Source organism: Gopherus evgoodei, chromosome 7 (genome assembly GCF_007399415.2).
Source record: "Gopherus evgoodei ecotype Sinaloan lineage chromosome 7, rGopEvg1_v1.p, whole genome shotgun sequence".
NCBI lineage: Eukaryota > Metazoa > Chordata > Testudines > Testudinidae > Gopherus > Gopherus evgoodei.
Genome location: NC_044328.1, coordinates 65,977,932 through 66,005,553, shown reverse-complemented (window position 1 = coordinate 66,005,553; position 27,622 = coordinate 65,977,932). Strand labels below are relative to the sequence as shown.

The 27,622-nt window shown below is 42.5% G+C and overlaps 1 protein-coding gene across 12 annotated transcripts in view; it reads left to right on the top strand.

Annotated features, from left to right (window-relative positions):
• KAT6B (lysine acetyltransferase 6B) overlaps window positions 1-27,622 on the top strand; it is a 192,471-nt gene that overhangs the window by 155,409 nt on the left and 9,440 nt on the right. For all 12 annotated transcript variants that reach the window (XM_030568386.1, XM_030568384.1, XM_030568380.1 and 9 more), the window contains one exon: window positions 24,512-24,743. In XM_030568386.1, the coding sequence (XP_030424246.1) occupies window positions 24,512-24,743 (232 nt within the window). The remainder of the gene's footprint in view (window positions 1-24,511; window positions 24,744-27,622) is intronic.

Genomic DNA, 27,622 nt, shown 5'->3' with positions numbered 1-27,622 from the left:
CAGTATGTTGTCACATCAGCAAATCTTTTTTCAAATTAAAATAGAGCTCTTGGAAATTCAGTGCAGTGGGTTAAGAGGAATTCAGTTATATGTGTGATTACTTTTGTTCATGTTGCAGCATGAGCAGTTAATGAAGTAAATGGATTTGAGACACCAGTACGCTACAAAAGATGATGGAAAGCTTTTGATTTTTATCTCAGGATAACAAAACAAGTTGTAAATTGCTGCAGGTTTTCAAAAGTCATGTCTAATCTAGGATACTGCTGCTAAAATTTCCCACCATTGCTACCACCAGTTGAGCTCCACCAGCAGAAGTATCAGTGTAGGTTAGGTGCCATCAGCAGGTTGGCATTTAACCACCATGTTGTGTAGATATATTATGACCAGGGTTAGATGACATGCAACTTCAAACCTGGCAGCTACCTAAACGCCTGCCTACATCTGTGATTCCACTATTGCTACTGCTGGTGGAACTGAACTAGAACTAGCAATGCCTGGGAACTTTAGCAAAAATAGCTCCATGACACACTGCCTAAAAAATGAAATAAATGACTAGTCTGGAGAGATCTCAGTGGTTTGAGCATTGGCCTGCTAAACCCAAGGTTGTGAGTTCAATCCTTGAGGGGGGCCATTTGGGGATTTAGTTGGGGATTGGTCCTGCTTTGGGCGAGCAGGGGGTTGGACTAGATGACCGCCTGAGGTCCCTTCCAACCCTGATATTCTGTGATTCTATGATCTGATTTACAACAGCATAATTCCCTGGTAGAGTTTTAAACGGAGATTAGTTTTGTGAAAACAGCAGTCCTGTCTACAGGACTGGATCATACCACAGCCATAGGACTCTAATGTGGTGTGGTAACATAATTAAAACATTTAGTCTTGTTTACGTGGGCAAGACTGAGCAATTCTTCAACCAGGACTCTGCTGTGTGGTAACTTGCCCCCCCCCCCAATACAATAGGATTTAGATGAACTAAAGAAGCTTTGTTAGGGGATACTGTCTGGGTTAATAGGCCCAAATCTGAATTTTCCTTAATGTGTGCGTACCTTGTCCTAGGGTCTTCCCAGTTACTTAAATTTTCTTCTAATTTTTAAACATCATTGCAATCCTGACTTAATTGTTACAGGGTTTTAAAATTGCACCAGGTTTTTTTAAAAAGCTCAGTTGCTCTGATCAGAAGCCTTTAGGGATGTGTTGAGAACTCTTGTTTAGTATGCCTTTCTGTTCTGTTTTTATATGCAAGCGGTAAATTGAAATTTACAAGAATCCTGCTCTTGAAATCCTGTTCCTTGGTGCCTCAGAGAGAAAGAGACTTGTAAATTTCACTATTGCTGATAGGGAAGAAGGCCAGAGACTTGCCTTTGTAAGATAAGCAACACCATGATGACTATGAGGCTTTTTGTGGAAGAAATGCAACAAAAGCAGAGGTGAGTAAGAAAAGAGCAATTCCCAGAGATAGGTCAGGAGAAGGAGGGGGAGTTATTCAGAGCTATGTTGATGAGACTCTGCTGAAGGGAATAAAAGAAACATTAAGAGAAAATTATAAATCATTCTCATGGAAGGGCAGACCATCCGTCATGTTTCTTTCTGCCTCACAAGCACCCTTTGGGTAATGGAGTAGCTCTGTGGTTCTCGCCACTATAGGTGATCTTGTCATAGTCAAGTCCAGGGGATCAGTGATGGTAATTTATTTCCAGGAACACGCATCTTGTGAGCCACAAAGGTTCTTAGAAGCTAACCCTTCCAGCCCCCACTTTCCCACTTTAATAAGAGCTGCACATCCTCAAGCACCAGTCAGTAAGAGAGCATGTTCTTCTCCCAGCTTCTAGGGATTGATTGCCCTTATGAATTTTTTTAAAGCTTTCTTCAGAACTTGAGTGCACTCTTCTGTTCTTGTGTTATAAAACGACCTGTACATTGTGTGTCTGGCATCAGTCTGGCCCAATTACAATGTGTTTATAGGAAGGCATTTTAATGTTATCCCGTTATCCCAACAGCTCCTTTAAGAAGCCCCTCAGTAGCTTGGTTGTTGGCATAATTTGAGATGTGTGGAAGCAAAAAGAGGAGGTGATTTTGTGTTGTCTTTGTCTTGTATTTAACAAAGTGCATAGTTGATTTTGCACTGAGTTTGAGAAAGCCATGTGTAAATCAAGAAAAATACAATAAATGTGTATATGCAGAAAGTTGGTTTGTGTGTACGGCTAGCCACAGTTGGATAGCCACAGGTTTGTTTAGGCAGGTTGCATAAGCTTCTTTTGGTATTTTGTCGTCCTCTTTTTTTTTATTTTTGTCAACCCGGAAAAGTACTCTTTGATTCAGACATGCTGTAATTGTGATATTCTCCCAAACCCTCAATCTGTGGCTGCTCTGTGAGCTAACAGGCTTTGCTTCATCCAGACTCTGGACCTATTTGCTAAGAGTGCAGTGCGCAGTGTTACAGAGGTACTGCTAACTTGTGTCAGCATGAAGATTCTTCAGTGGACTCCTATCCCCAGTCCACTGGTCTCCACCAACAGATGCCTTGAACAGACCTGTACTGGTTAAATTTACTTTTGAAATTCTCACTCTTGGCAGACTTTCCAGTTCTTACTGGTTCAGGGAATTCCTTCTGCGACTTTGTCACTTCAGATCACAGTTGTCATGGACTGATTGTCTTGACAACTCAGATTCTGAGTTCCTTTTCCAGTCAGTGATGTTATATAAATATGAGATCATTCTGGGAAATGCAGCTAAGCTTTCCTTGCCTCCTTTTGTGTCCTAGGGGAGGAAACATATCTTCCTCCTAAGTGACAACTTCATCGTGACACTTTCTGTGAAATATCCCACTAGTGAGAGTTCCTGATTCCTCTTCAGAGAAGTCAGCTAAAGTACATGGAAGCAGTGACATCAGTAGGTCTTACATTTGTGCAGAAACGTGCACGTACGCTTCAGTTGTGTTCTGTTCTTTTAATTTACCCTAGAAATTACCACTGTCTCCTGTAGGACCAATTCTTCTGGTTCTAGTGATTAATGGGTTAAATTTGAGCTACTGATATTCTACAGTTCTCTAAATTACCCTTAGAAAGACACTGAAAAGCTTATTGGGAGTCTGAAAGCTTATGTCTTTTCATCATATTTTCTTTCCTCTTGCAAAGGTGAATCCTGAAAATGTTTGTGAAATTTTCCCCTGATTTTTTCTTTTCAAGAAAAAAAATAATAAATTTGAAAAATTTCAAATGGTGATATGCTTTAACTGTCATTTTCCAGCCGGGTAAGAAAAAAATCACATCAATTGGAACAGGCTTACATGCTGTGTATCCATCAATTTTAGAACCATTTGTAGCAGAAAGTGGGTTGAGATCCAAACAGAAATGGCATCTGTGAGAGAAGTATGTGAGGTTTTTGAACACTCAGAGTGAAAAGTGGGTGGTGATCTTTGACAAACTGATTACATGCAGTGTAGCCGTGTTGGTCCCAGTATGTTAGAGAGACAAGGTGGGTGAGGTAATATCTTTTCTCTGACCAGCTTTGTTGGTGAGAGAGACAGGCTTTCGAGCCACATAGAGCTCTTCTTTCCCAGACCTGAAGAGGAGTTCTGTGTGGCTTGAAAGTTGGTCTCCAATAAACTGATTACAGGCAGAAACATGGAGGAAGCAAAAATTTCCCAGTGAAACACCAGTTTCTTTAAAACCGCTCTCCTCGACCCTGCTGTGAAACTCTGCTCCTCTCCCAGAACTGACACTCTTTCCACTTCCCTATTTAAAGAAGAAATTATTGCTCTCTATTGCTGTTGCTCCATGAAATGTGAGTTGTAACAGATTATCAAGAGGCTTTTCCAGTGAGCAGTAGTAAAGTATCCAGGCCATACAGAAGATGCGAAAAAGGATTTGTAAGCACACCACAAGAGGAATAAGGGTTCTGTTTCCTACTATTTCTAAGAACACAAATAGAATTCTCTGGCTACACCCATTTGAAAAGCAAGCCTAGATACAGATTAGATTACTAGATAGGCAGTGCAATGAGAAGCAAAGTCTGAACACAGGGAGTTGGGACTGTGTATGTAGTCATACAATTCCATCATCCATTACTTTCTTGCTATAATATCTGGATGATTGACATCAGTGGAATTTCAAACCGATACTTAAGAGATTAAATATGAACTTTCTTTGATACAATCACACATGCCTCCATAAGTAATGGGTTTAGCTAAATAAGGTGGAGAGTTTAACTTTTAAATGGAGTGGATGTCGAACAGTTATATCCTCTGTCTTTAACAGAGCTGTGCAGGAAGCTATTTAGCTTCAATCCACAAGTAATTAGCAGAGCAAAATAAGGATTTAAGTTCAAAATATCTGCTTATCCTTAGTCACACACTTCTACCTTGTTTTATTTTAAGGCCTTGACTACACTTGCTGAACTTCAGAATTTAAACCCATGTTTCAGAACAGTAAATCAGTGTGGATGAGCTAAAAACATGTGAGAAAGGTATTCTAACCTGGGAAATAGTTACTCTATTATGGCCTCGAGCACAGTTGTTCCAGGTTTGTCCCACCTTTTAGCCAGGGCCGTAGTAATTATCTGACTTCCTATGTCAGGCTCCATTTGAAGTACAGTAGTGTTGTAGCTACAGTCCTGAAAAGTACTACTTTAATCGAATCCAATTTCCCCATAAGAATTAATGTAAATAGGGGGATTGGGTTCCAGGGAAATATTTTTCACCAGACAAGACATTAATTTATACTGTATATGTATATAAATAATTTTAAACAAACAATTTAATACTGTACTCACCAATGATGTTTGTGAAGCTTGGTTGAGGCAGGCGCATAGTGATGTCGGGGCGCAGGGGCTTGTCTGCTCCCTGGCTGGAATGCTGGGCGGGCGGAGTGGGGGTAAGCCCCCACTCCCTGACCCCATGCCCTGGCTGGAATACCAGGCAGAGTGGGGCAAGCCCCCGTGCCCTAACCCTTCACCCCAGCTGGAACACTGGTCAGGCGGGTGGAGCAAGGTGAGCCAAACAATCTTACAACGGAACATTGCACGACTTTAAACAACTATGTTCTCTAATAGATTAGCAGCCTAATAATGAAACAATGTTAACCAGACTTGAAGTGAGGAGTTACTGTACTAATTTGCAGCACAGGGTGGTGTTTGCAATGTAACTGGTTTGTGCTGAGTTGTTCTCAAACCACTTTCGATCAGTTTGTTGAGCCTGTGCAATCCTAGAGTAATTTCAATATGGAGGCCAGCAATTCCTTCTCTCAAACTGTTTCTGATGGCCAGCTATTGCTGAGGACACTTCAGTTGTGAGCCTTAAGCTACTCAACTCCTTAGTTCTCCAAATTTTATTAGCTATTTATTTCTTTACTTGAAAGGATGGGAATGTTGTGGGTTTTTTTTATTATTCAGAGTAACATTAGGTTCTGGTTTCCCATAAGAGGGCAAGTAGTGTAATCTAAACATTACAAAAAGGTGAATATTTGCTCAGAGCTATTAATATATTTTGAGGCAGTTAATTTGTTTAATGTATTAAATTGCTTTCCAGTGACAGAGGCAGAGGTAAGGTTGTGCTGTCTTTTCCACCAGGGGTTTATGACTCAGACATGAGAATTCCATCCTCACTGAAAGGCAGATCACATGAGTCTCAGCCTAAGTGGCTCATTTTTTAAATGCTTTTTTTTCTTGCATAACTGAAAAACAAATGTGTTTTTATCAAAACAAAATGCTGCAAGTTATACGTTTCTGCCTGGTTTCAGATGGAGCTGGCCTTGCCTATATACTATCCTAGCAAGGCTCTGGTGTGTCCATCAGCTTCTGTGGAATTTATCCTTTATTTAATTTTTTAAAAGAACCTAGTTTCTAGCCCTTATGAGTGAAAAGAGACTCTTCTATATGTGAACCACTGTAGTGCAGTCAAGTGAAGTCTGCAGAAAGCCAGTCAGAAACAGTCACTTTGAGAAATGGGAACTGGTCCCGTTCATATCAGCAACTTTGATATCAATTTAGATATCAATATATTAACTTCATCACTGTGTACTGTTTTAGGAGTAACATCCAGCTAAATTTATTAAAAAATGAAAACAGGAGATAAGTATTTAGAAAAATCCAAAAGTCAGGAGAGGAAGTATGTGTTAGTTTTCTGTGGATTGCCTATATTTTGTCTCTTAAACTATATTTCATGGAATACCAAGGTTATTGGTAGCTGGTTAAAATTGCATAATAAAGTATCTGAAGCATCTGATCTGTGATGTAGCATTCTTTCAAGAAATGTCCTTCAGTCCTTTTAACATGAGGATATGAATGGCAGATGTAAGGCAGTAGTCTTGGTGAATAGGCTATTTACCCTCTAAACTCAGATATGTAACATAACCAAATTTTGTCTTATCCAAGAGTCAGATGCTCCCATGTACTGCATGACATGCAGTGAAAGAGAATGTCAGACCAGACTTTAAAATTTCGCACTTAAGATCCTCCACAAGAATGAAGCAATTGTCTTCTATGATGTCATCCTCAAAGGAACAGCATAAATGTAAACATTCACATTATAGGAAGCTAGGAATGGCCATTCTGGATCAGATCCATAGCCCTTGTTTACCACATAAAATGAACGACCCACGGCAAACTAAGCAAGGTTGAACTAGGGTTAATATGTGGATGAGGAACATTCAGAGAACACATAGATGCTGCAGGAAGTGGTTTTAGTGATTCAGTAGGGGGATGCTCCCTAAGAATTTATTTTGAAACATGGGCCCTGACTGGTTTTAGCATGCCTTGTATTTCTGGAAGTGCTCATTTTCACATGAGGTACTGCCGAGGTCCTAACCACTTACGGAATCATAGAAATACAGGGCTGGAAGGGACCTCCTAGAGGTTCCCTGGTCCCAGCCCCCTGCACTGAGCAGGATCAGGTAAACCCCAGACTATCCCTGACAAGTGTTTTGTCTAACCTATTCTTAAAAACCTCCAATGATGGGGATTCCACAACCTTCCTTCGAAGCCTATTCCAGAGCTTAACTATTCTTATAGTTAGAAAGTTTTTCCTAATGTTTAACATAATCCTCCTTCCTGCAGATTAAGCCCATTACTACTTGTCCTACCTCCAGCTGACATAGAGAACAATTGATCACTGTCCTCTTCATAACAGCCCTTTAACGTATTTGAAGACCCCCCCCCTTCAGTCTTCTTTTCTCAAGACTAAACTTGCCCAGTTATTTAACCTTTCTCAGAGGTCTGATTTTTTAAACTTTGGCATTTTTGTTGCTCTCTTGACTCTCTGCAGTTAATCTACTTCTTCCCTAAAGTGTGGGACCCAAAATTGCACACAGTACTCCAGCTGAGGCCTCAGCACTGCCAAGTAGAGCAGGACACTTACCTCCTGTGTCTTGCACGTGACACTCCTTTTAGTACACCACAGCCTTTTTCTCCACTGGATTGTATTGTTGGCTTATATTCAGTTTGTGATCCACTATAAGTCTCAAATCTTTTTCTGCAGTATGACCACCTAGCTAGTTATTCCCCATTTCATAATTGTCCATTTGATTGCTCCTTCCTAAGTGCAGTACTTTGCACTTGTCTTTACTGAACTTCATCTTGTTGATTTCAGACCAATTCTCCAATTTGTTAAAGGTGTTTTGAATTCCTCTCCTGTCCTCCAAAGTGTTTGTAACCCGTCTCAGCTTGGTGTCATTCACAAACTTTATAAGCATACTCCCCACTCTATTATTCAAGTCATTAATGAAAATATTGAATAGTAGTGGACTGAGGACAAACCCCTGTGGGACTCCATTAGCTATATCCCCCCCAGTTTGATAGAAAACCGTTGATAACTACTCTTTGAGTAGGGTCTTTCAACCAGTTTTGCACTCACCTCATAGTTATTTCATCTAGACCACATTTCTCTAGTTTGCTTATGAGTATGTCATGTGGAACTGTATGAAAAAACTTTCTAAAATGGAGATCAAGTCTACAGCTTCCCCTCTCCAGGCCAATAACCCTGTCAAAGAAGGAAATTAGGTTGGTTTGGCATGATTTGTTCATGACAGATCCTTGTTGGCTATTATTAATAACCCTGTTATCCTGTACGGGCTTATAAACTGATGGTTTAATAATTTGGTCCAACAATTTGTGATTGTTAAATATCTCATGGCACTTTCATGGGAGAAGAACTGTTAAATCTGGTGGCCTGGCCAAATGCTCTTATGTTCTTCCTCCCGAAAACATGCTGTATTGCAACTGGACATGTTAATCTTGCTCTTAACTTTTAATGTTGCTATTAACCATCTGCCATGGGCCACTCCAGAAACAGGTTATTTCTGGGCCAGATAAAAGTGATTCATATGTTTAATATATTACTATAAGTCAAATACTTGAAGGATTCATTGGGATTCATAAAAAGTGTCCTACAAGTAGAAATGGTTGTTTAATATATTATCTTCTCAAAAAAATCTGTTGAAGTTCAGTTAAGGTTGCTCAAGTGCATTTACCATCAGCACAATGTAAAAACAAACAGGAAACCACTAGTGAAGCCCTCGCCCAACCCATGCAACCTACAAACTGATTTTAGCTTTTCTACAGTTACTCATCCCATCCAGTCCTCTCGCACTCTAAAACATGCATACCTCTGCCCTCCCAAAGTGCAGCCTTAACTGCAGTCAGAAGTGTTGGGGGTTATACTTTTTGAATGCAGGTGTAGGGAAGAGGCATGATAGTTTGTACTGAGTATGAATGAGGTAATATGGAGAAGGCAAAATCATGCTTGCAGGTTGTGAAAGTTGGATGGGGTCTTAACCTATTGGTTTCCTGTTTTTTTTCTGAGTGTGTTTGGTGGTAAATGCACTCAATGAACCAGAACTGTTGTTTCAGCCAAGACTCTTTGTGGAGGAATTTAAATTCATATTTTGCTTGAAATAGCACCTTTCATCTCAAATGACCCTAAAGCAGTGGTTCTCAAAAAAATTTTCCCCACGGACCACTTGAAAATTGCTGAGGGTCTCAGCGGACCACTTAATGATCTTTCCAAATATTGTTTGTACCGTTAGCTAACTGTTGTAAAGCGCTTTGGATAAAAGCACTATATTAAAAACAATCTTCATAATTAACATTTTTTGCTCTACAAATAAGAGCACACAATTCATTTTAATATCAGTAGTCTTATCTTCCTAACGATGGATGTGCCCTCTCTCCTCCGCCATGGCAGACCCCAAGCTGGGGCTGGGAAGGAGAGGGATCTCTCCCCGCCACAGAGCTGAGGCTGGGAGGGAGGGCCGTCTCTCCCTGGCAGCCACAACCCTGGAGCTGGAGAAAGTCGCCCCTTTCTCTGGCTGCCGCAGCCCTGCGCATCCCAAAATCCCCCCACCCCCTCTTCTTACCCCACTGCCCCCTCCCATCTACCCCTTATTCCCCCCAAGGCCACCACCTCACCTTACATGTGCATCTTCTCCATGGTCCAGGCACCTAATTAGTGGAGCCACACCTGCATGGCTCCACTAATTAAGTGGGTGGCCCTTCGTTCTCTCGTGTGTGGCCACCCAGGCATGCACCTTAGAGGGAACTATTCGCAGGCCACTGATGGTCCACAGACCACAGTTTGGGAAGCTCTGCCCTAAAGCCTATATATAGATTGCAGGGGAGCCCTCAAGGGTACCCCATCATGATATGAATAGATCTTTACCTGGCCACCTACATGTTATCTAAACCTTGCTCTCACCAGACGTCAATGCACAGCTGACCTTTACAGTCTGTCCCAGAGCCCACCTCTGCTGCTCTCACTGAACAGCCTATGTCCTTGGCTCTTTTTGGCTATGTGAGGAATGCAGCTGGTGAGACAGCTTGGCAGTGTTGGAAAAGAGGAGTGGATGACCAAATTTAACAGTTCCATCGGCTGATCTTCATGAAGCTCAATTAGATTGCCCTGAATTAGGTGTTTGCCCTTTTTATATTTATTTTTAAAATTTAAAGAGCAACCTGTGCCCAAGATATTATCAGAAAGTTTGAGAATGTTTAGTTTGGGAGGTGGTGACTGTGGTGGCATAGGTTATTTCATGAGAAGGGGGCCTTACATAAAACTCCATAAAATCCTCAAAATTTCAGCATAACAAGATGCAAGCACTTGGAAGAGACCTCTTTCCCCACAGGACTGTGTCTGTATTTAACAAAGTGCAATGGATACTGTTGGAAAGAGTGATACGTTTAAAGTCTGTTAATAAATGAGGTTAATAAATGAACCAAGTTGACATAGTCCTGTTGAAGAAATGATGACAACCTTGTTGAAAATCACTGTTTTCCCTTGAGCACTGCTGCAAGTCTCTCAGTAGATGCCAATTTGTAAGTCTGCTGAGTCCAGAGGTATAGTATGTTCTAAGAAAACTTTCTAAAAATGTGCCTTTGTTATAGTGTGCTGAATGCATAAGATGGCTAGTTAAAAATTCTGTGACTCTTAGGGACTGGCTTAGATAATTGATCTAAAACATTCATTCTAGATTCTGGCCTCTTCCGGAAAGCATCGTCTATTATGCCTCTCTTTCTGCACATTCCAGCAGCATTTGAGACATGGGTTTAGGTTTTGGCCATGTCCCTTCAGTCCACATGCCTGCATTTTTTTGCCTCAGAGTGAAGTGATCAGCACTCTTGCCTAAGCCAATAGTATTCCAGCAGCAGATGTCTTGGGTTTTGAACCCCAAATTGGACTATCCTGAAGCTTTGTCTCCCAATTTGTTCCTCCCTCCCCATGACAGCAGAGCTAGCAGAAAGATGAGAGGACTCCATCTCTGAGGAGACCTCAGGAGTTGCAGAAAGGAAGGCTGTCAGCCTACAGACTCATGCTCTGCCAGGAGAAGGCCCTTAGAGTGTGGATGAGTTGTAGTGGGGGTGCTCCACATTCCTTCCCCACAGCAGCTAAGGTTTCCCTAGAAACATCTCTTCTAGAGCAAGTCATTGCTTTTCCTTTCTTTGGGATGTAGCATGCCAGACCGTTTTCACTAGTCAGGGATTCCTCATGGGTAAGTCCAAAAATCCACCCCCCCAACTCTCCACTCCAGTCCACAACAGAAGGGGAAAACAGCTTCAGAATTCCCTGAATGTCTGTTCTTAGTTGAATAATAGTCACCTGGCAAGGAATCAGGCATCCATCCAGACCTCCCTCTTTCCCAAGAGGAAGGTCTGGCCCTTTCAGGCATGGATTTCCTTTCTTACTCCATATTGGATGAGGAGCACAAGGGCTCAAGATATCTAGGCCATCTTAGACCTCAAGAGGAACTGAACAAATCAACAAAAAAGATGAAATTCAGGATGGAGACTCTACCTTTTATAGACCTGGCTGAAGCCCTGGGCAAAACTAACAGTTTAAACCAAAGGCTGTGAACCAGAGCAGGCCTGGCCTTGACAAAATAACCACACAGTAGGTTTTAGCTAATACCACGTAAGCACATACCATCCTCTCTAGTCAAGTGTAAAAACACACAGATCTCTTGAGTAACTACATATACACATTCCTAAGAGATGGTATAAGAATTCACCGATCCCTCATAAGATAAGGATGGGATGACAGGATAAGGATGTTTCGTTCGAACTAGCAAGTATAAGGATAAGAGTGGTAACTAACAATGTCTGGAGTGTATTATGGAACTTGTTTGTATCCATGTATAAAAGAAGTCATAGGAGGGGCAACTTTGTACTAGCCAAGGGAACAGCATCCTGGTGTACTGATTGAGCAGGTACCTTGTCTCAGTCATACAAGTATTAGTGTACCTGTAGCTTCTATGAGGCTCTATGTACTTTGTTGACAAATAAACCTGGCTGAGCACCTTTGCCACCCAACCGAGCCTGTAGTCTTTCTTGTGAATAACATTGAGGTCTGCTGAATTAACATGCTGCGCTGTCTGCTAGTGCAGCTGACATTGGCACCCCAAGAACAGCAACACTGGCAGCAGTAACAATGCCACAGCAGCAACAATATTCCACAGCACTAAACATCTTTCACTGTCACTGCAGGAGACCTTCTTACTTCAGTGGATCTGGCAAAAGTTTATCTTTGTATTCCAGTCATGCCCCAAAAAGCTCAGCTATGACTTTTCTTAGATGATTTTCCGATCAGAGGTTCAAAGTCACTAGGAAAATAACTTCCATAAACCTAAAGAGCTATCTGATTCTTTCTGAGTGGATAGTCCACCTACGAGGTGGGATTGACACAAGGAGAGCCAAAGTCTTCCTGACACAGGAGAAGTTTGATAAGATCCAGGCATTGGTTTCTGAAGTGTCATGGAATGATGTCATCAATCCATCTGTATCTGCAGCTTCTTGGTCTTCAGGTTACACATGCATGAGAGCTTCAGGGATTCCTTGAAAGCCTGCAGCTGTTCTTAACAAGAGATGCAAAGCAGAGTACAACATTCATCCACAGTGATCCAGTTCCTCATTTCATGGAAACAGGAGGACCATCAGATTGTGGGCGCCTTCCTTCCTTCTCTTTCACAGCAGCTAGTTCTATCTTCTTGACATAAGATCTTTCTAAATTGCTGCAACTCTTATATCCCTTCGAGTCAGTCACCTCTACTTCCTTGTTTCCTTTATATAAAGGCATGCTTCCTTTTTCCAAGAATTTTGAAACATCTGCATTTAGAAGACACAAATATTATTTCATCTTCCCTCAGGACAAGGTGGTTGATCATGCTCTCAATTAATTCATTGCTAAGGTTAACGTTTCCATACATCAGAGGAGATTCTTCTTCCCTCATTCTTTTAACACAATAGGAAAAACATGGCAAGTGCTGTTGAGCAGTTAAATTTTACCTTATTATAGTCAGTCACTTCAGGAGAACAAGGAAAACATATTTATTCATTTCCTTTCGCCATAAATGCTTAAGAAACTAAATCCTCTGTAGGTAGGTTGATTGGGTGCTGTATACTGAAATATCTATTCAGCGACAGATAAACTAATTCCTGAAAGGATCAGAGCCCACTGTTCATGTTCCACAACAGCCATCTGAGCAGAAAGGGCATCAGCCCCCATGGAGAAGATCTGCAAGACAACTATCCTGTTGTGTGTCTCAGCAGTTGAACATCTTTATAAAGCCCTACTGGCTTAACTTCTTTCCTCTGCAGACCTTTTGACAGTATAATGCTCATAGCACATCTTCCTCTGTGCAGTTTTCTTCCGGACCACTTGCCACTTGAATTGCTTTTTGGGACTGATCTCCCCCGTTCTAACCCAAACTAAGAAGTTGTTTGGGCATCTTCATGATAGTCTCATCTTGACTCCATGGAGACAGCAATTGTAGTTTAATAAATCTTTGTGTTTTTTTTTTAAACAATTAGTAAGACTTCATTATTTCAATACAGATTTGAACGGTAACTGGGTAGAAAAGATGTGGCCAGGTCCTGCAGCAAGTTAGAACTTCATTTAGCGTTTGTAGAGAGAATGGTACAAAGCAAAATCTCTCAATTCCAGGAAAAAAGAACTGATTTTTCCAGTCAGATTAAACGGAAGCTTGCTTCAGTCTGCTAAGCTTGGATTTTGCTTCCCTCAGACTTTGCAGTCTCTGCAGGAAGCTGAATCTACCACACTTTCATATATGTGAGCTCAGATTTATGACCCTGTCAGCAGAGAGACTTGGTACAATGGGCTTGATACTTCCCTTGAAAGATGCTGGGGAAAAACTTTTATATTAATATGTGAATTTGATCAGTAAATAATGGATCAGGGTTGCCTTTTTCATACAATGTTCGTAAGCCTCTGAGTCTCTTGCTTGGCAAGTCAGGATTAATCCAAATTGAATCCTAGATCCAGACAGCCCCAAACTTTGGAGTATTCAAAATCTAGATCACTGCAATATCATCAGTAACCATGGAGGCCAAAGAAGGGAGATTGTGTTCTTAAGTTACATAAAGGTGGTATAAATATTTAAAAGGTTGCTTTTTTCGCAGAATTGTTCAATGTAGAATAAACTACTTAGATATATAATTAATTGCTTTAAATAAGCATTCTGCAGAATCTTTCATAGATAAATTCTTATTCAGATGGATTCCAAGGGAATTAAGTATCAAACTGAGCATAGCAACATATTGAACGGGAACTTTTTAGTGTTTGCTATAGTTTCTTTAATGGGAATCCTAGGGGGCTACACATCTCTGCTCTTAAATTTGTGGACTAGAGTTTTCCTGATTAAAAAGGATTATACAATTCTTCCCTCCCCATATATAATCTTAGTCTCTTCTGTTGATGAAGTGTAGTAGTAATGAGGAGATTCATGCAACAAAGTGAATGTGCATGGACAAATTGTTTCTCAAACGTGGAGATAGGGCTAGGAGTGCTAAATGTTAATGTTTTTCTGGATATTAATTTTATTGTGCATGGGTCTAATAGACTTTCTAGTTATCACCATGCATCCGTGTGTAGAGAGCGAGGACTCTTTTCTTAACTAAGTTACACCTAGCAGTACTTTTGCTTCACTTCTTTTTCGTAACAGTCTCCACTAATGGCTGTTTATACTTCATTTATTGTGCTTTTCCTTCCAAATATTGCTAGCATTCCTAGTCTCAAGTCATGGGTTATATCTTTAGAAAATCTGTTAGGTTGTCATTTTGAGAATATCCATTATTAAGATTAGATGGAGATACCAGCACTGGGGCTATCTTTTTAACAGGGGCATGTTGTACTCATTTCAGATGCTTCAGGATAAATACACGAGCTACCAAGATCAATGTTTTTTATTTACCCGCAACTTAGATCAATTATTTGGCATCTGTTTGGTAAGTTTAATTTAATAGATGTAATTTAAATCACAGAACCAATTAAATTGTGTACACTGTAAGTAAGAGGAACTTATTTAATCTGCACTATTTACACTGTGAGTGCAAATTATTTTTACAGTAATATGGTATGAGCATCTTGGTAGGCCATAGAACCAAAGAAATGTAGGTCTGGAAGGGACCTTGAGTGGTCATCTAATCCATCCCCCTGTGCTCAGGCAGGCCCTAGTATACCTAGTCTAACTGGTTGTCTAATCAGTTCTTAAAAACTTACAGTGACAAGGATGCCCCAACCTCCCTTATTCCAGTGCTTAACTACCCTTATAGTTAGAAAGTTTCCTAATATCTACTCTAATTCTCCTTTGCTGCAGATTAAGTTACTTGCTTCTATGTCCTACTTTCAGTGGATATGGAGAACAGTTGATCACCGTCCTCTTTTATAACAATTCTTACCATATTTGAAGACTTGTCAGTCCCCCTTCTTCTCGGTCTTCTTTTCTTAACACTAAATATATCCAGTTTTTTTAACCTTTCCTCATAGGTCAAGTTTTCTAAACTTTTTATCATTTTACTATGTGCGTACTGCAGAATTTTAGGGGGGAAATTCACACCGGTGCTACCTCCTTGTTAGTTACACTGGAATGGGTATAATTAACAAGCCCCTAGTGTAGACAAAGTTATAGTAAGAGATTCTGGGAGCATAAGTATTGTGGCAGAGCTCCGACCTTGTCCCCGTGGGTCCCGCACTTCTAGGCAGTTTATGCTAGCCGGCTCACTGCGACCCTCCATGTAGCCCTTCTCTCTCTAGGGCCAGGGTTACAGTCTACTGAGCCCTTTTCATCATAAGTCAGCAAGGAGGTTGGTGAGAGAACTCCCACAGTCTCTGTTGTCCCTAAGGCTTATTTCAGAACAGTTTAGCCTCTTGTCCTGACAGGGGCCTGTCTTCCCTTCCCAGGAGGTGTTTCTGTAGTGGCAGGTTATGGGGGGAACCCTGGCCCGCCCTCTAATCCAGTTTCAGGCCCAGAGACCATAATAGTAGCAGCTGTTGGCAGGCGACCTTTCAGTGCCCGAGTTGCTACATTTCTCTGGGCCACTTCCCCACAGCTCTCCCGCTTCTTCCTTCTTCACCTTTCCCTTAGGGCTCTCTTACCGATGGCTTGAGGGTGTCTTCATTAACCAGCCCTTCAGCCGCACTTCGTCTCCTCTGGCTCTCTGGTTCTTCCCAGCCTGACTATAGTGAGCCCTTTTCTAGTATCAAAAGGGCCTTAATTAGGGTCAGGTGTTCACATTACCTTAATGGACTCATTTGACTTAGCAGGTTAATTGGAGTCAGGTGTTCTCATTAGTCTGGAGCAGCCCCTGCTCTGGTCAGTCAGGGAACAGAAAACTGCTTATCTAGTGGCCATTATATCTGCCTTCTACTACTCTGCTGTTCCTAACTGGCCTAGGTCTATCACATTTCCCTCCCCTCTGCTCAACACCAAGGGGTTGGGCAGCTCGGAATGCCAGACAGTGTACGCATGATAAGCCATCAGCATTGCCATGGTGACTCCCTGCTCTGTGCTCTATGCGGAACTGGAAAGGTTGGAGGGATAAGAACCACCTGGTTACCCTTGTGTTCTTTTCCTTGTTCCATTGCATCCATTGAAGAGGGACATGGTTGGTTACCGGGACAAATATGCGCCCCAGCAGGTAGTAAGGCAACGTTTCCATGGCCCATTTTATGGCGAAGCACTCTCTTTCTCTACCACTGCGTATTTTTGTTCCCTCAGAAGGAGTTTCCTCCTAAGGTAGAGAATTGGGTGTTCCTCTTCCCCAACCATCTGCGATAGGACGGCCTCTAACCCTACCTCGGATGCATCTGTCTGTAGGATGAATTCCTTGGTGAAATATGGGGTTACTGCAAAGGGCAGTCCTTAGGTCCGCGAATGCTATCTCTGCTGCGTCAGACTGTCTGACCAGATCAGGACCATGGGCCTTCATTAAGTCCGTTAGGGGACTTGCTGTTGTGGCAAAATGGGGGATGAAATGTCGGTAATACCCCACCATCCCTAGGAATGCTCGGACCTGCTTCTTATGACTCGATTGTGGCCAATTTTGGATGGCTTCTAACTTATTCAGTTGGGGTTTACCAGACGTTTTCCTACCACGTAGCCAAGATATTTGGCCTCTGTGAACCCCACGGCACACTTAATAGGGTTCACTGTAAGGCCTGCTCACTTGAAGGTATCAAGGACCGCCCCCACTTTCTTCAAATAGGTTTCCCAGGCTGTGGTATGAATCACCACATCATCCAAGTAGGCAGCAGCATAACTGGCATAGGGGCTTAATAAGTTGTCCATGAGGCACTGAAAGGTAGCTATGGCCCTATGTAGTCCAAAAGGGAGAACTGTATATTGGAAGAGACCCTCTGATGCCGTCATTACCTTTGCATCTTTCGCTAGGGGAATCTGCCAGTACCCCTTTGTCAAGGCTAGGGTTGTCAAGTACCGGGTATTCCCCAAATGGTCCACTAGTTTGTCTATGCGGGGTATAGGGTGGTATCAAACTGGGATATCTCATTTAGTTGATGGAAATCATTGCAGAACCTCGTGGTGCCATCAGGTTTGAGCACCAACACTATTGGGCTAGACCGCTGACTGTGGGATTCTTGAATGATCCCCATCTCCAGCATTTTCCTGATTTCGGCTTTTGTTTCTTCCCTTTTGGCTGTTGGCACCCGGTAGGGCCTCATAGTTACTCTGGCCCCAGGGTTCATGACAAAGTGGCGATATGTCCCGGTTGTGCGACCCGGCTTTGTTGAGAATACATCTTGATATCTGGTGATCATCTCGGTTACCTCTTTCTTCTGGGCTGTCGTTAGATTGGGAGACATCCTCGCTTGTTCAGAGTTTTTGTTGCCTGAGTGCAGGTCTTCTCGAACCACTGTGCACACCTCTCGGGTATGGCAGGGTTTCAGAAGGTTGACGTGGTATATCTGCTCTAGTTTTCAACGTCCCGGTTGTCGCACTTTGTAATTTACTTCCCCTATGGGTTCGACTATTTCGTAGGGGCCTTGCCACTGGGCCAACAGCTTACTTTCGGCCGTGGGTACCAGTACCATTACTCGGTCACCAGGTTGAAGCTGATGAACCTTGGCTTGAAGGTTGTAGTAGGTTCTCTGGGCCTCTTGGCCCTTCTCTAGGTGCTCCCTCACTGTGGGAGTGACCCGGCATGTCCGGTCCTTCATCCATAGCACATGCTCTATTACGTTCTTCCTCTCACTGGGTTCCTCCTCCCAAATTTCCTTGGCTATGTCCAGGATGCCTCAGGGGTTGCGTCCATACAGCAGCTCAAAGGGAGAGAATCCTGTAGAAGCTTGGGGGTCCTCACGGATGGCGAAGATGAGGTATGGAAGTAGGTTGTCCCAATCTTTCCCATCCTTGCTTACCACCTTTCTTATCATGGCCTTGAGGGTCCGGTTAAATCGTTCCACCAGACCATTGGTTTGTGGATGGTAAACTGAGGTTCGCAGGGTCCGGATATGGAGCAGGGAACACAGGTCCTTCATCAACTTGGACATGAATGGTGTTCCCTGGTCTGTGAGGATTTCTTTTGGTAGCCCTACCCGGGCAAAGATTGCCACTAGTTCTTTGGCAATGCTCTTGGAAGCTGTGTTTCGTAAGGGGACAGCTTCTAGGTATCTGGTTGCATAGTCTAGGATGACAAGCACATACTGGTGGCCTCGGCTCATTTTCTCTAATGGCCCCACAAGATCCATCGCGATCCTCTCGAACGGAACTTTGATGATCGGCAGGGGTACCAAAGGAGCTTTTAGATGTGGACAAAGGCTGTGCAGTTGACATTCAGGGCGGAGGTACAGTACCACCGGACATCTTCACGTATCCCCGGCCAAAAGAACTTGTGTAAGATTCGCGCCTGGGTTTTCTCGACTCCCAGATGCCCTCCAAAAAGGTGACTGTGAGCAAAGCTTAATATTGCCTTCTGGTGTTTCTGGGGTACTAGGATCTGGTGTACCTCTTGCTCCTACATTTGCACTACCCGGTATAGGGGATTCCTCTTGATCACAAAATAAGGCCCTGGCTCTTGGGCCTTTCCGTCTATAGGTACCCCATCTATCTCAGCCACCTCCTTCCTGGCATTATTGTACTTCGGGTCTTCCAGCTGGTCCCATCCAAATGTCTCTCTCCCGGAGCTTATCAGCCCAAACTCGGAGGGATCTGTCTCTGCCTTCTCGGCCGGCTCTGTGAGATTGGGGTTGGAACTGGTCTCTGACCCCTCCTGCGTCTCGGGGCCCTCCCCTTCAGTTGCCCATATATGTCTGCCTACACAGGCTGCCCTCTGTCCTTGTATCAGGATTTGGGTACCCAAAGCCTTGGCCGCCCTTCTTTCTGTTTTGGTCTTCCTGCCTTTCCCTGGGACAGGGAATAGTTCCTGAGACATTTCCACAAAATATGGGAGGTGACATTCTGCCGCAGAAGCCTTCTGAAGTTCGGGGAGCTCCCTTCTCCCCAGTCTCTCTGGTGGGAGCAAGTTTCCAAACCCGAGGAAATCTCTACCTATGAGCACAGGGTATGGGAGGTTTGCAACTACTCCTGCTTTCACCCCTCTGACGTTTCCCTGATTTTCAAATTTTCACTGGTATGATGGGGTAGTAACTAACAGTCCCATGGAACAGGTTACCCCCGTACACTTAGCCTGCATTAACTGGCTGCGCTTCACTAATTTAGTCGAAATTAGGGTGATAGCACTCCCCAAGTCTACGAGTGCCATGTTTTCTACCCCATTCACCTTTACGTGCCTTGTATATTTATGTGGGGTGACTGTGACCTCTACAAGATTGAGTAGGCTGCATGGGTCTGCCCTGTCCCCCAGGTTACACTGCATTGGCTCTATGACATTGGGGCACTGGGCAGCTGTGTGCCCCAGCTCCCTGCACCTGTAACACCTATAATTGCTTCTAGTCACTCTCCTATCACGTGGGTTTAGTCCCAGGGTTCTCCCCATTCAGGCCTTCCCCTTCCTTCTGGGTTCCCGACTGGTTTTCAGCCTCCCTCTTCTTCCACCTAGGACTGCCTGGGGGTTTGGCTGCCTGACCCTCCACGGTCGGGGTCGAGTGTTTGATTCGTGAGGGGCTTTCTTTGGGTAGTTGGGTTAATTCCATGGCTGTTGTCTGTCTTTCCACCAATGTGATCATTTTGTCGTAGGTGGACGGATCATTCTGGCATACCCATTTGCAGAGATCTGGCGGCAGTCCCCGCATGTAATGGTCCATGACCAAGGTCTCTAAAATCTCATCCAGGCTGCTTGCCTCAGGCCGTAACCACTTCCAAGCGAGGTGTATGAGGTTGAATAGTTGGGACCTCGGAGATTTGTTCTCCCTGTAGTTCCACTCCTGGAACCTCTGGGCCCGTACTGCTGCCATCACCCTTGGTCGTGCTAGGATCTCTGCCCTCAGCCGGGAATAGTCAGCATCATCCTTGGTGGGCAGATCAAAGTAGGCCTTCTGGGCCTCTCCACACAAAAAGAGGGTGAGAATGCTGGTCCACTGCTCCTGGGGCCATGCCTCACGCTGAGCAGTCCTTTCAAATGAGAGGAGATAGGCCTCTACATCATCCTCTGCCATCATCTTTGGCAGACAACCGGTGGCCCTCAGGGTTCGTGTCCCATCGCACTCCCAGGCCTAGGTGGTGAGGATCTTCAGCTGGTCCACAACCTTGCGCAGGACAGCTCGATCTTGGGTCACCTGGGCTCAATAATTGGTTGGTTTTCTGCTGTAACCTCATAGACTCCTGTTGCACCATCGCCTAAGCCTGGGTTGCCTCCTGCTGGGCTGCTGTGGCTTGCACCAGCGCTTCCACCACCTCCTCCATTGTGGTACAAACAAAAACGCAGAACCAAAAACCCCAGTGCACTCTCTTGTTTTTGTTTTTTTTAATTAAACTCTGTTCTGCCACGCTGTGAACAATCACGATCCCACCCCTGACACCGGTTGTGGCAGAGCTCCAACCTTGTCCCCGTGAGTCCCGTGCTTCTAGGCGGTTTATGCTAGCCTCAGTGGCTCACTGCGACTCTCCACGTAGTCCTTCTCTCTCTAGGGCCAGGGTTACAGTCTACTGAGCCCTTTTCATCATAAACCAGCAAGGAGGTTGGTGAGAGAACTCCCACAGTCTCTGTTGTCACTAGGGCATATTTCAGAACAGTTTAGCCTCTTGTCCTGACAGGGGCCTGTCTTCCCTTCCTAGCGGGTGTTTCTGTAGTGGCAGGTTGGGGGGGAACCCAGGTCCACCCTCTACTCCAGTTTCAGGCCCAGAGACCATAATAGTAGCAGCTGTTGGCAGCCAACCTTTCAGTGCCAGAGTTGCTACATTTCCCTGGGCCACTTCCCCACAGCTCTCCCGCTTCTCCCTTCTTCACCCTTCCCTTAGGGCTCCCTTACCGATGGCTTGAGGGTGTTTTCATTAACCAGCCCTTCAGCCGCACTTTCTCTCCTCTGGCTCTCTGGCTCTCCCCAGCCTGACTATAGTGAGCCCTTTTCTAGTATCAAAAGGGCCTTAATTAGTCAGGTGTTCACATTACCTTAATGGACTCATTTGACTTAGCAGGTTAATTGGAGTCAGGTGTTCTCATTAGTCTGGAGCAGCCCCTGCTCTGATCAGTCAGGGAACAGAAAACTGCTAACCCCGTGGCCATTATATCTGCCTTCTACTACTTTGTTGTACCCAACTGGCGTGGGTCTATCACAGTCTGTAGCAAACAGAAGGAGCCTGTGCTTCAGAGTATAAATTGGTGAAATTGTAAAGTGATTTACAGTGATCTAAAAGCGAGTAATACCTCACTCTTATGTAGTGCTTTGCATCAGTAGTTCTCCGAGTGCTTTATAAAGGAGATAATCATCCCTATTTTACAGATGGGGGGAAGTGGAGACACAGAGGTTAATCAGTGGTTTGAGAACTGGCCAGCTAAACTCAGGGTTATGAGCTCAGTCCTTGAGGGGGGCCATTTAGGGATAGGGGGGAAACCCACCAGAGACAGTACTTGGTCCTGCTAATGAAGGCAGGGGACTAGACTTGATGACCTTTCAAGGTCCCTTCCAGTTCTATGAGATAGGTGTATCTCCATATGTAACTTACCCAAGGTCTCCCAGCAAGCCAATGGCAGAACTGTGAATGGAAACATTCTCCTGAATCCCAGTCTAGTGCTCTATTCACTAGGCTATACAACCATAATGATATGCAAAGATACTTTAGGAGAGTATACACTGAGCAGTAACACTATAATACATGGCTTGATGTTAGAAAAAGCAAAACAACATAAAAAGTTGTGTCTGAGTGTCTTTGCAAGTTATGGCATTAGCTGATGATTTCAAATAACTTAATAATTTAACCAGCTTCGATCTCTGCATTATGGGACACTTCATATCCTTGTACAAACCTAGATGCTCCTTCTGTCTGCATCTAAAACCATCCCACCATTTCTTGAACTGCAAGTTCACATTCTGTCTGATTAGCAGTGACATCTAGTATACGTTTAAATACAAAGTTCATCTTACTTTACAGCATAAGTAAGCTGGTTTAGAATTCTTATCAGTTAAAACTAAAATTTTCCCCCAAATTGTACACAATGTACGGGTGTAAAGAGGGCTGTGGTATAACAAAGTCTGAAGCAAGATGCTTATTCTTGGCGTTCGGCCTACCCAATACACACTGAACAAATACAATCAGTCTTAGAACAAGAAGACCTGTGTCTTCTGTATGCACAGTGACTTAGCTTGTTAGAAAATGTATTTTAGTCAACAGAGGTTGTAAGGCACTACTGTATACAATGGGTATATTGTTATAGGCTACCTCACTGCAGTAAGCTTAAGTAGCACTATATAAGATGGCAGTTGTGCAGCAAATAGAACAGGTTATACTGACCCAAGTGTCTTCATGGTTTCCATAGGTTTACATTTCCTGTGGGGCAACTTTCCTCCTAATGAACTAATGGGCTTTATTATTCATAAATCCTTTTATTAATAGACTAATAGATATCTGAATAATATTTAACTGCACCCACGATGTTACTAATCATCTTGTGTGTAATGGCATGTCTGCCTTTCTGTATTATGGAGATTTTGTGGTCCAGAGGCGAGAGAGAGTGATCAGAGTAGATACACTTTCAAATTGTCAGCTCTGATGGGGCCCACAACAAGAAAAATAAAGACCATTGTTTCACGCCATAAAATATTGATTTGGAGAGCATAAAGTATGCAGAAAAGGGAGGAAAAATAAGTCTATAAGAACAACTGTGTTTCACTAACCAAAATGTTAACCACCTGGCTTTAATTTATAGCGAAAAACATTGATTAAAATGGGGGAGAAATCAGAAATGTAATGGGGAATATGCTGATTTTGTCTTGGGATATGCAAAGTTGCTTATAGTAAAGGTGTATTTGCAGTGAGCTTTGAGATTTAAAGACATGAAATTGACTCTTTTTTAAGTTTAATGCATCAAGCCATTTTAGAAAGTTATTTGTAAGAGAGAAAACTAGCAGTTGCTGGTAGGCTCTAGTTTGACACCTTTTGAGAAATGTAATTTCATAAATATGGGCACCTGCTTTTTCAGGTCTACATTTGAATAGTGTTCATAAAGGTGAAGCTAAAGGAGTATTTAACAGGGAAAGGTAAACAACATTAGTTTATACCATTTCTTCTCCTTAAAAAGATTTTAATTACAATAACAGCTTCCAGATTAAGAGTACTTGTGGCACCTTAGAGACTAACAAATTTATTTCAGCATGAGATTTCGTGAGCTACAGCTCACTTCTTCAGGTGCACAGAATGGAACACACAGACAGGAGATTTATATTATATTATCTCCTGTCTGTGTGTTCCATTCTGTGCATCTGAAGAAGTGAGCTGTAGCTCACGAAAGCTCATGCTGAAATAAATTTGTTAGTCTCTAAGGTGCCACAAGTACTCCTGTTCTTTTTGCGGATACAGACTAACACGGCTGCTACTCTGAAGGCTTCCAGATTCTTTTTCACCATCTGTAATCAGGTTTGCTCCGTTTTATAATTTAAAGCTTCTTGAAGTTGAGGCAGGCTAAAGGACTAGCCTAGATTATCCCATTGAGACCTACATGGTATATATCGAGGAAGACATTTTTGAACAGGATTATTATATTCTACTGCAAAATAGGGTCATTACTGTGGAAGACCTAAAACTGGAGCTATCTGAGTGTTCTTACAGCTGACTTAAAGGAGATGGCATTTAAAAAAAATTTCTCACAAGTTCAGGTTAATCCACAAGTTATATTGTACATTGTTTATTGCATTTTAGTCTAGGTGACTCTGATAATACACACTTGCCAATAGGTAAAGTGAATTGACTGTTACTCCCTGTGATGGTGCCATGTGAGAACTTCCATGTTATCTCCTGATTTCCAGTATTGGCAAGAAACGGTCTAAATGACAGTATGTATGTTCAAGTTATTGTCCTGAAAGATTATTTTTTTCCATGATTAAAACATTTCGGCTGCAAGTTTAAAATGCTGATACCACACAAACGTATCTGATGTTTGCTATAAGGAATTCAGAAAAATAAGGCCCACAAAACATTCTTAGATGCTACTGGAACAGGGAAAGACAGCCTTTTCTGCCTTTTTTCAGCTGAATCTTTCTCTTGTTTTCATAGCATGTGGTCGCATTGACATGTCTGTTATGTATTGTGTCTCTAATAGGACATGTCCTAAATTCTCAAGGTGAGTTAATTCAATAAAATGTCCTTTCTCTTCACTCTGTTAGGTTATTTACTTTCTAGAAGAGAGGGACAAGCAGGGTCTCCTGAAAAGCCGCTGTCTGATCTGGGTCGTCTCTCATACTTGGCCTACTGGAAAAGTGTCATATTAGAATACCTTTATTGCCATCATGAAAAACATATCAGCATCAAGGGAATGAGCCGAGCCACCGGAATGTGTCCACATGATATTGCCACAACCCTGCAACAGCACAGCATGATAGACAGGAGGGAAGACAGGTCAGTAAAGCATATGCTATTTGGAAAGTACTTATGAAGACAAAAATATTCATTGTAGCAATACTCATTGAAAGTGCACCTTTTACCATAGGAAAAAAACTAGTGTACTTTGCATAGACTTTTATGAAGGCTTAATGGTGATAGTCACTATCTTAGAAGGGACTGCCAACTTGAAAATCTAGCCAACACCTCTTTTGAATGGAAGATAGTTTCAGATAGCATACCCATGCCAGAGTCCCCTCACTAATTTTCATTGTTTTACAATCACGTTTTCCTAGTCCCTCCGTCCCCGCCTACCACCAAAAAAAAAATGGGTTTTCTCCTCTTATTACTGTGTGAAAGACACACAAACAAGGGAAGCTAACTGACTATACACAAGTTCGGGCAGATGCGCAGAGAAAGCAAAACAACAGAATATTTTTCTTTGCTTTCATTTATAGAAATCTTTAATAGAGCTTGTAACATTAGTGGATTTTTAAAGTTGACAGGGTCCTTTTTTACATGTCTCTTTTTATTAATATACTTGATTGAAAAAATTTAGATTTAGCATTTAGGGTGGAATTATCAAAAGGCCTAACTGATTTAAGACACGTCTTATTAATTTTCAGTGAAACCTGTGCTTCTATGTCTCATGAGTCTGGTCTCCATTTTAGATCGATTTAACTGTATCACTCACGGATATAAAAAATCCACAGCCTGGAGTGACATAACTATGCTGACCTGACCCCCCGGTGTAGACGCAGCTAGGTCAATGAGAGAATACTTCTGTCAACTTAGCTACAGTCATTTGGAGAAGTGGTGTTCCTACACAAATAGAAAAAACCTTTCCATTGATGTAGGCTGTATCTACACTATGGGGTTGTACCAACATAGCTGTGACACTAGAGCCATGCTGGTGTAGTCCTTGTAGCATAAGTAAGCCCTTAAACACGTTTGAAAATTTCAGCTTCAGAAACTAAAAGTCTGCAAAATTAGTTGGTGAAGGGACAGTGTGACTGTATAATGCCTCCTGTTGGCAAGGGGAAGGGATTGCTCAGTGGTTTGAGCATTGGCCTGCTAAATCCACGGTTGTGAGTTCAATCCTTGAGGGGGCCACTTAGGTATCTGATGCAAAAAATCAGTACTTGGTCCTGGTGGTGAAGGCAGGAGGCTGGACTCAATGACCTTTCAGGGTCCTATCCAGTTCTATGAGATAGGTATATCTCCATATATTATAAGGAAGAAGGTAGTAACTGTGGACTCAATAACACATGTTCATTTTGCTGTAGGCAGTATTACCAACCTCAGGCATTAAAAAATAAAATCATGAGTCCATCACCAAAATATGAGATTGGCTTAAAAATAAGGTTGGTTTTTTTAAAAAATAAATAATTTTGAGGTTCTTTTTCTTTGCCTTCTGGTTTCTGAGCTGTTAGAGTGCATCACTTTACAAGCTATTCTCTGCAACTATGATGGCTAGACATGTGATTCTCATAATTCCAGGAGCTGGAGCTTTAAAAATGACCCTAAAATTACAAGACTTGCAATAAAATCACAAAAGTTAGTAGCACTACATAGGAATTAAGCACGTGTTCTCCTTCATAGGAGGAAAGCCAATGGTAATATCCTCCATTTTAGATATTCTTGATCTCTGCCCTTGATTTTGCCAATCTTGGTAGGGCGTAATTTAGGATTATAATGTTCCACTTTGCAGTATCAGACACAGCATGTAAGTTTGTTAAAGGAAGTTAGAGTTTGCTTGTGCTCGGGAAGGGGACCACGACAGTCCCCAAATATTCTGATGGTGTATATCTTGTCTTGAGAAATATTGTTTTGTATTTTAGGCCACACAATCTCCAACAGTCATGCAGCAAATTAAAATATAACTCACATGAGAACAAACCATGAGATAAAATTCCTTGTTTGGGTGGAATGAGTAGGTTAAGGAGGGAGAGTCTCCATGTATATGGTGATGAGTTGGGAGGATTCTTAAGTGTATATTTTTCCAGGTTTGGTTTTTGATGTGGTGCTAATAATAATGGTATATGCCTCTAGTTTATAAATAGATACTTCTCAATAAACAGAAATAATCGCACCAATGCCCGATCCTACAAACACTTCAGCACATGAGTAACTTCAAGCATGTGAATAGTTATGTACTCAGGTGCATTAAGTTACTCACATGTGTATGTGTTTGCAGAATCAGAGTGTTGTGTTTTCTGTGTCAGGTTCCAGACTTTTGATGTTGAAGCCATAGTTTTGTTGTCTGCACAGCATCGTGTGCCGTCCTTCCAGAATCCCCTGCACGATGAAAGCAGCATCCATGGGTGACAGTCACAATCAGAGCCCCATTGCACCTGGTACAAACAAATATGAAAGCATGAAGCCAAATTCTCTGCTGGTATATTTGTGATGCAGCTCTGTTGCCTTCACAGGACCTGTGCAAGTTTATATCAGCAGAGAATTTGGCCCACAGTCCCTGCCCCAAACAGCATCCAAATTTTAAAAAGCAACCCACAAAGGGTGGGAGAAAGGAATTAAGTCACATACACATGGTTTTTATATACATCTACCTGTGCAATTTTCCCCCTTCCCCAAATAACTATATATAACTAGATAGATATGAAAAAATACAAGGTGCCAACTATACCTATCTTCCCTTCAGTTCATTAAGTTTCTTACAGGTATCATGATAGAAGTGGTTCCCAAGGAAAACCGAAGGATTGCTTTGCTCTTTTAAGTTCATCTTAGAAAAGAGAGGTTATGAGGAATATGACAGAGTTCTATAAAATCATGGATGGTATGGGGAAAGTGAACAGGGAAGTGTTATTTACTCCTGCACATAACACAAGAACTAGGGGTCACCCAGTGAAATTAAGAGGCAGCAGGTTTAAAACAAA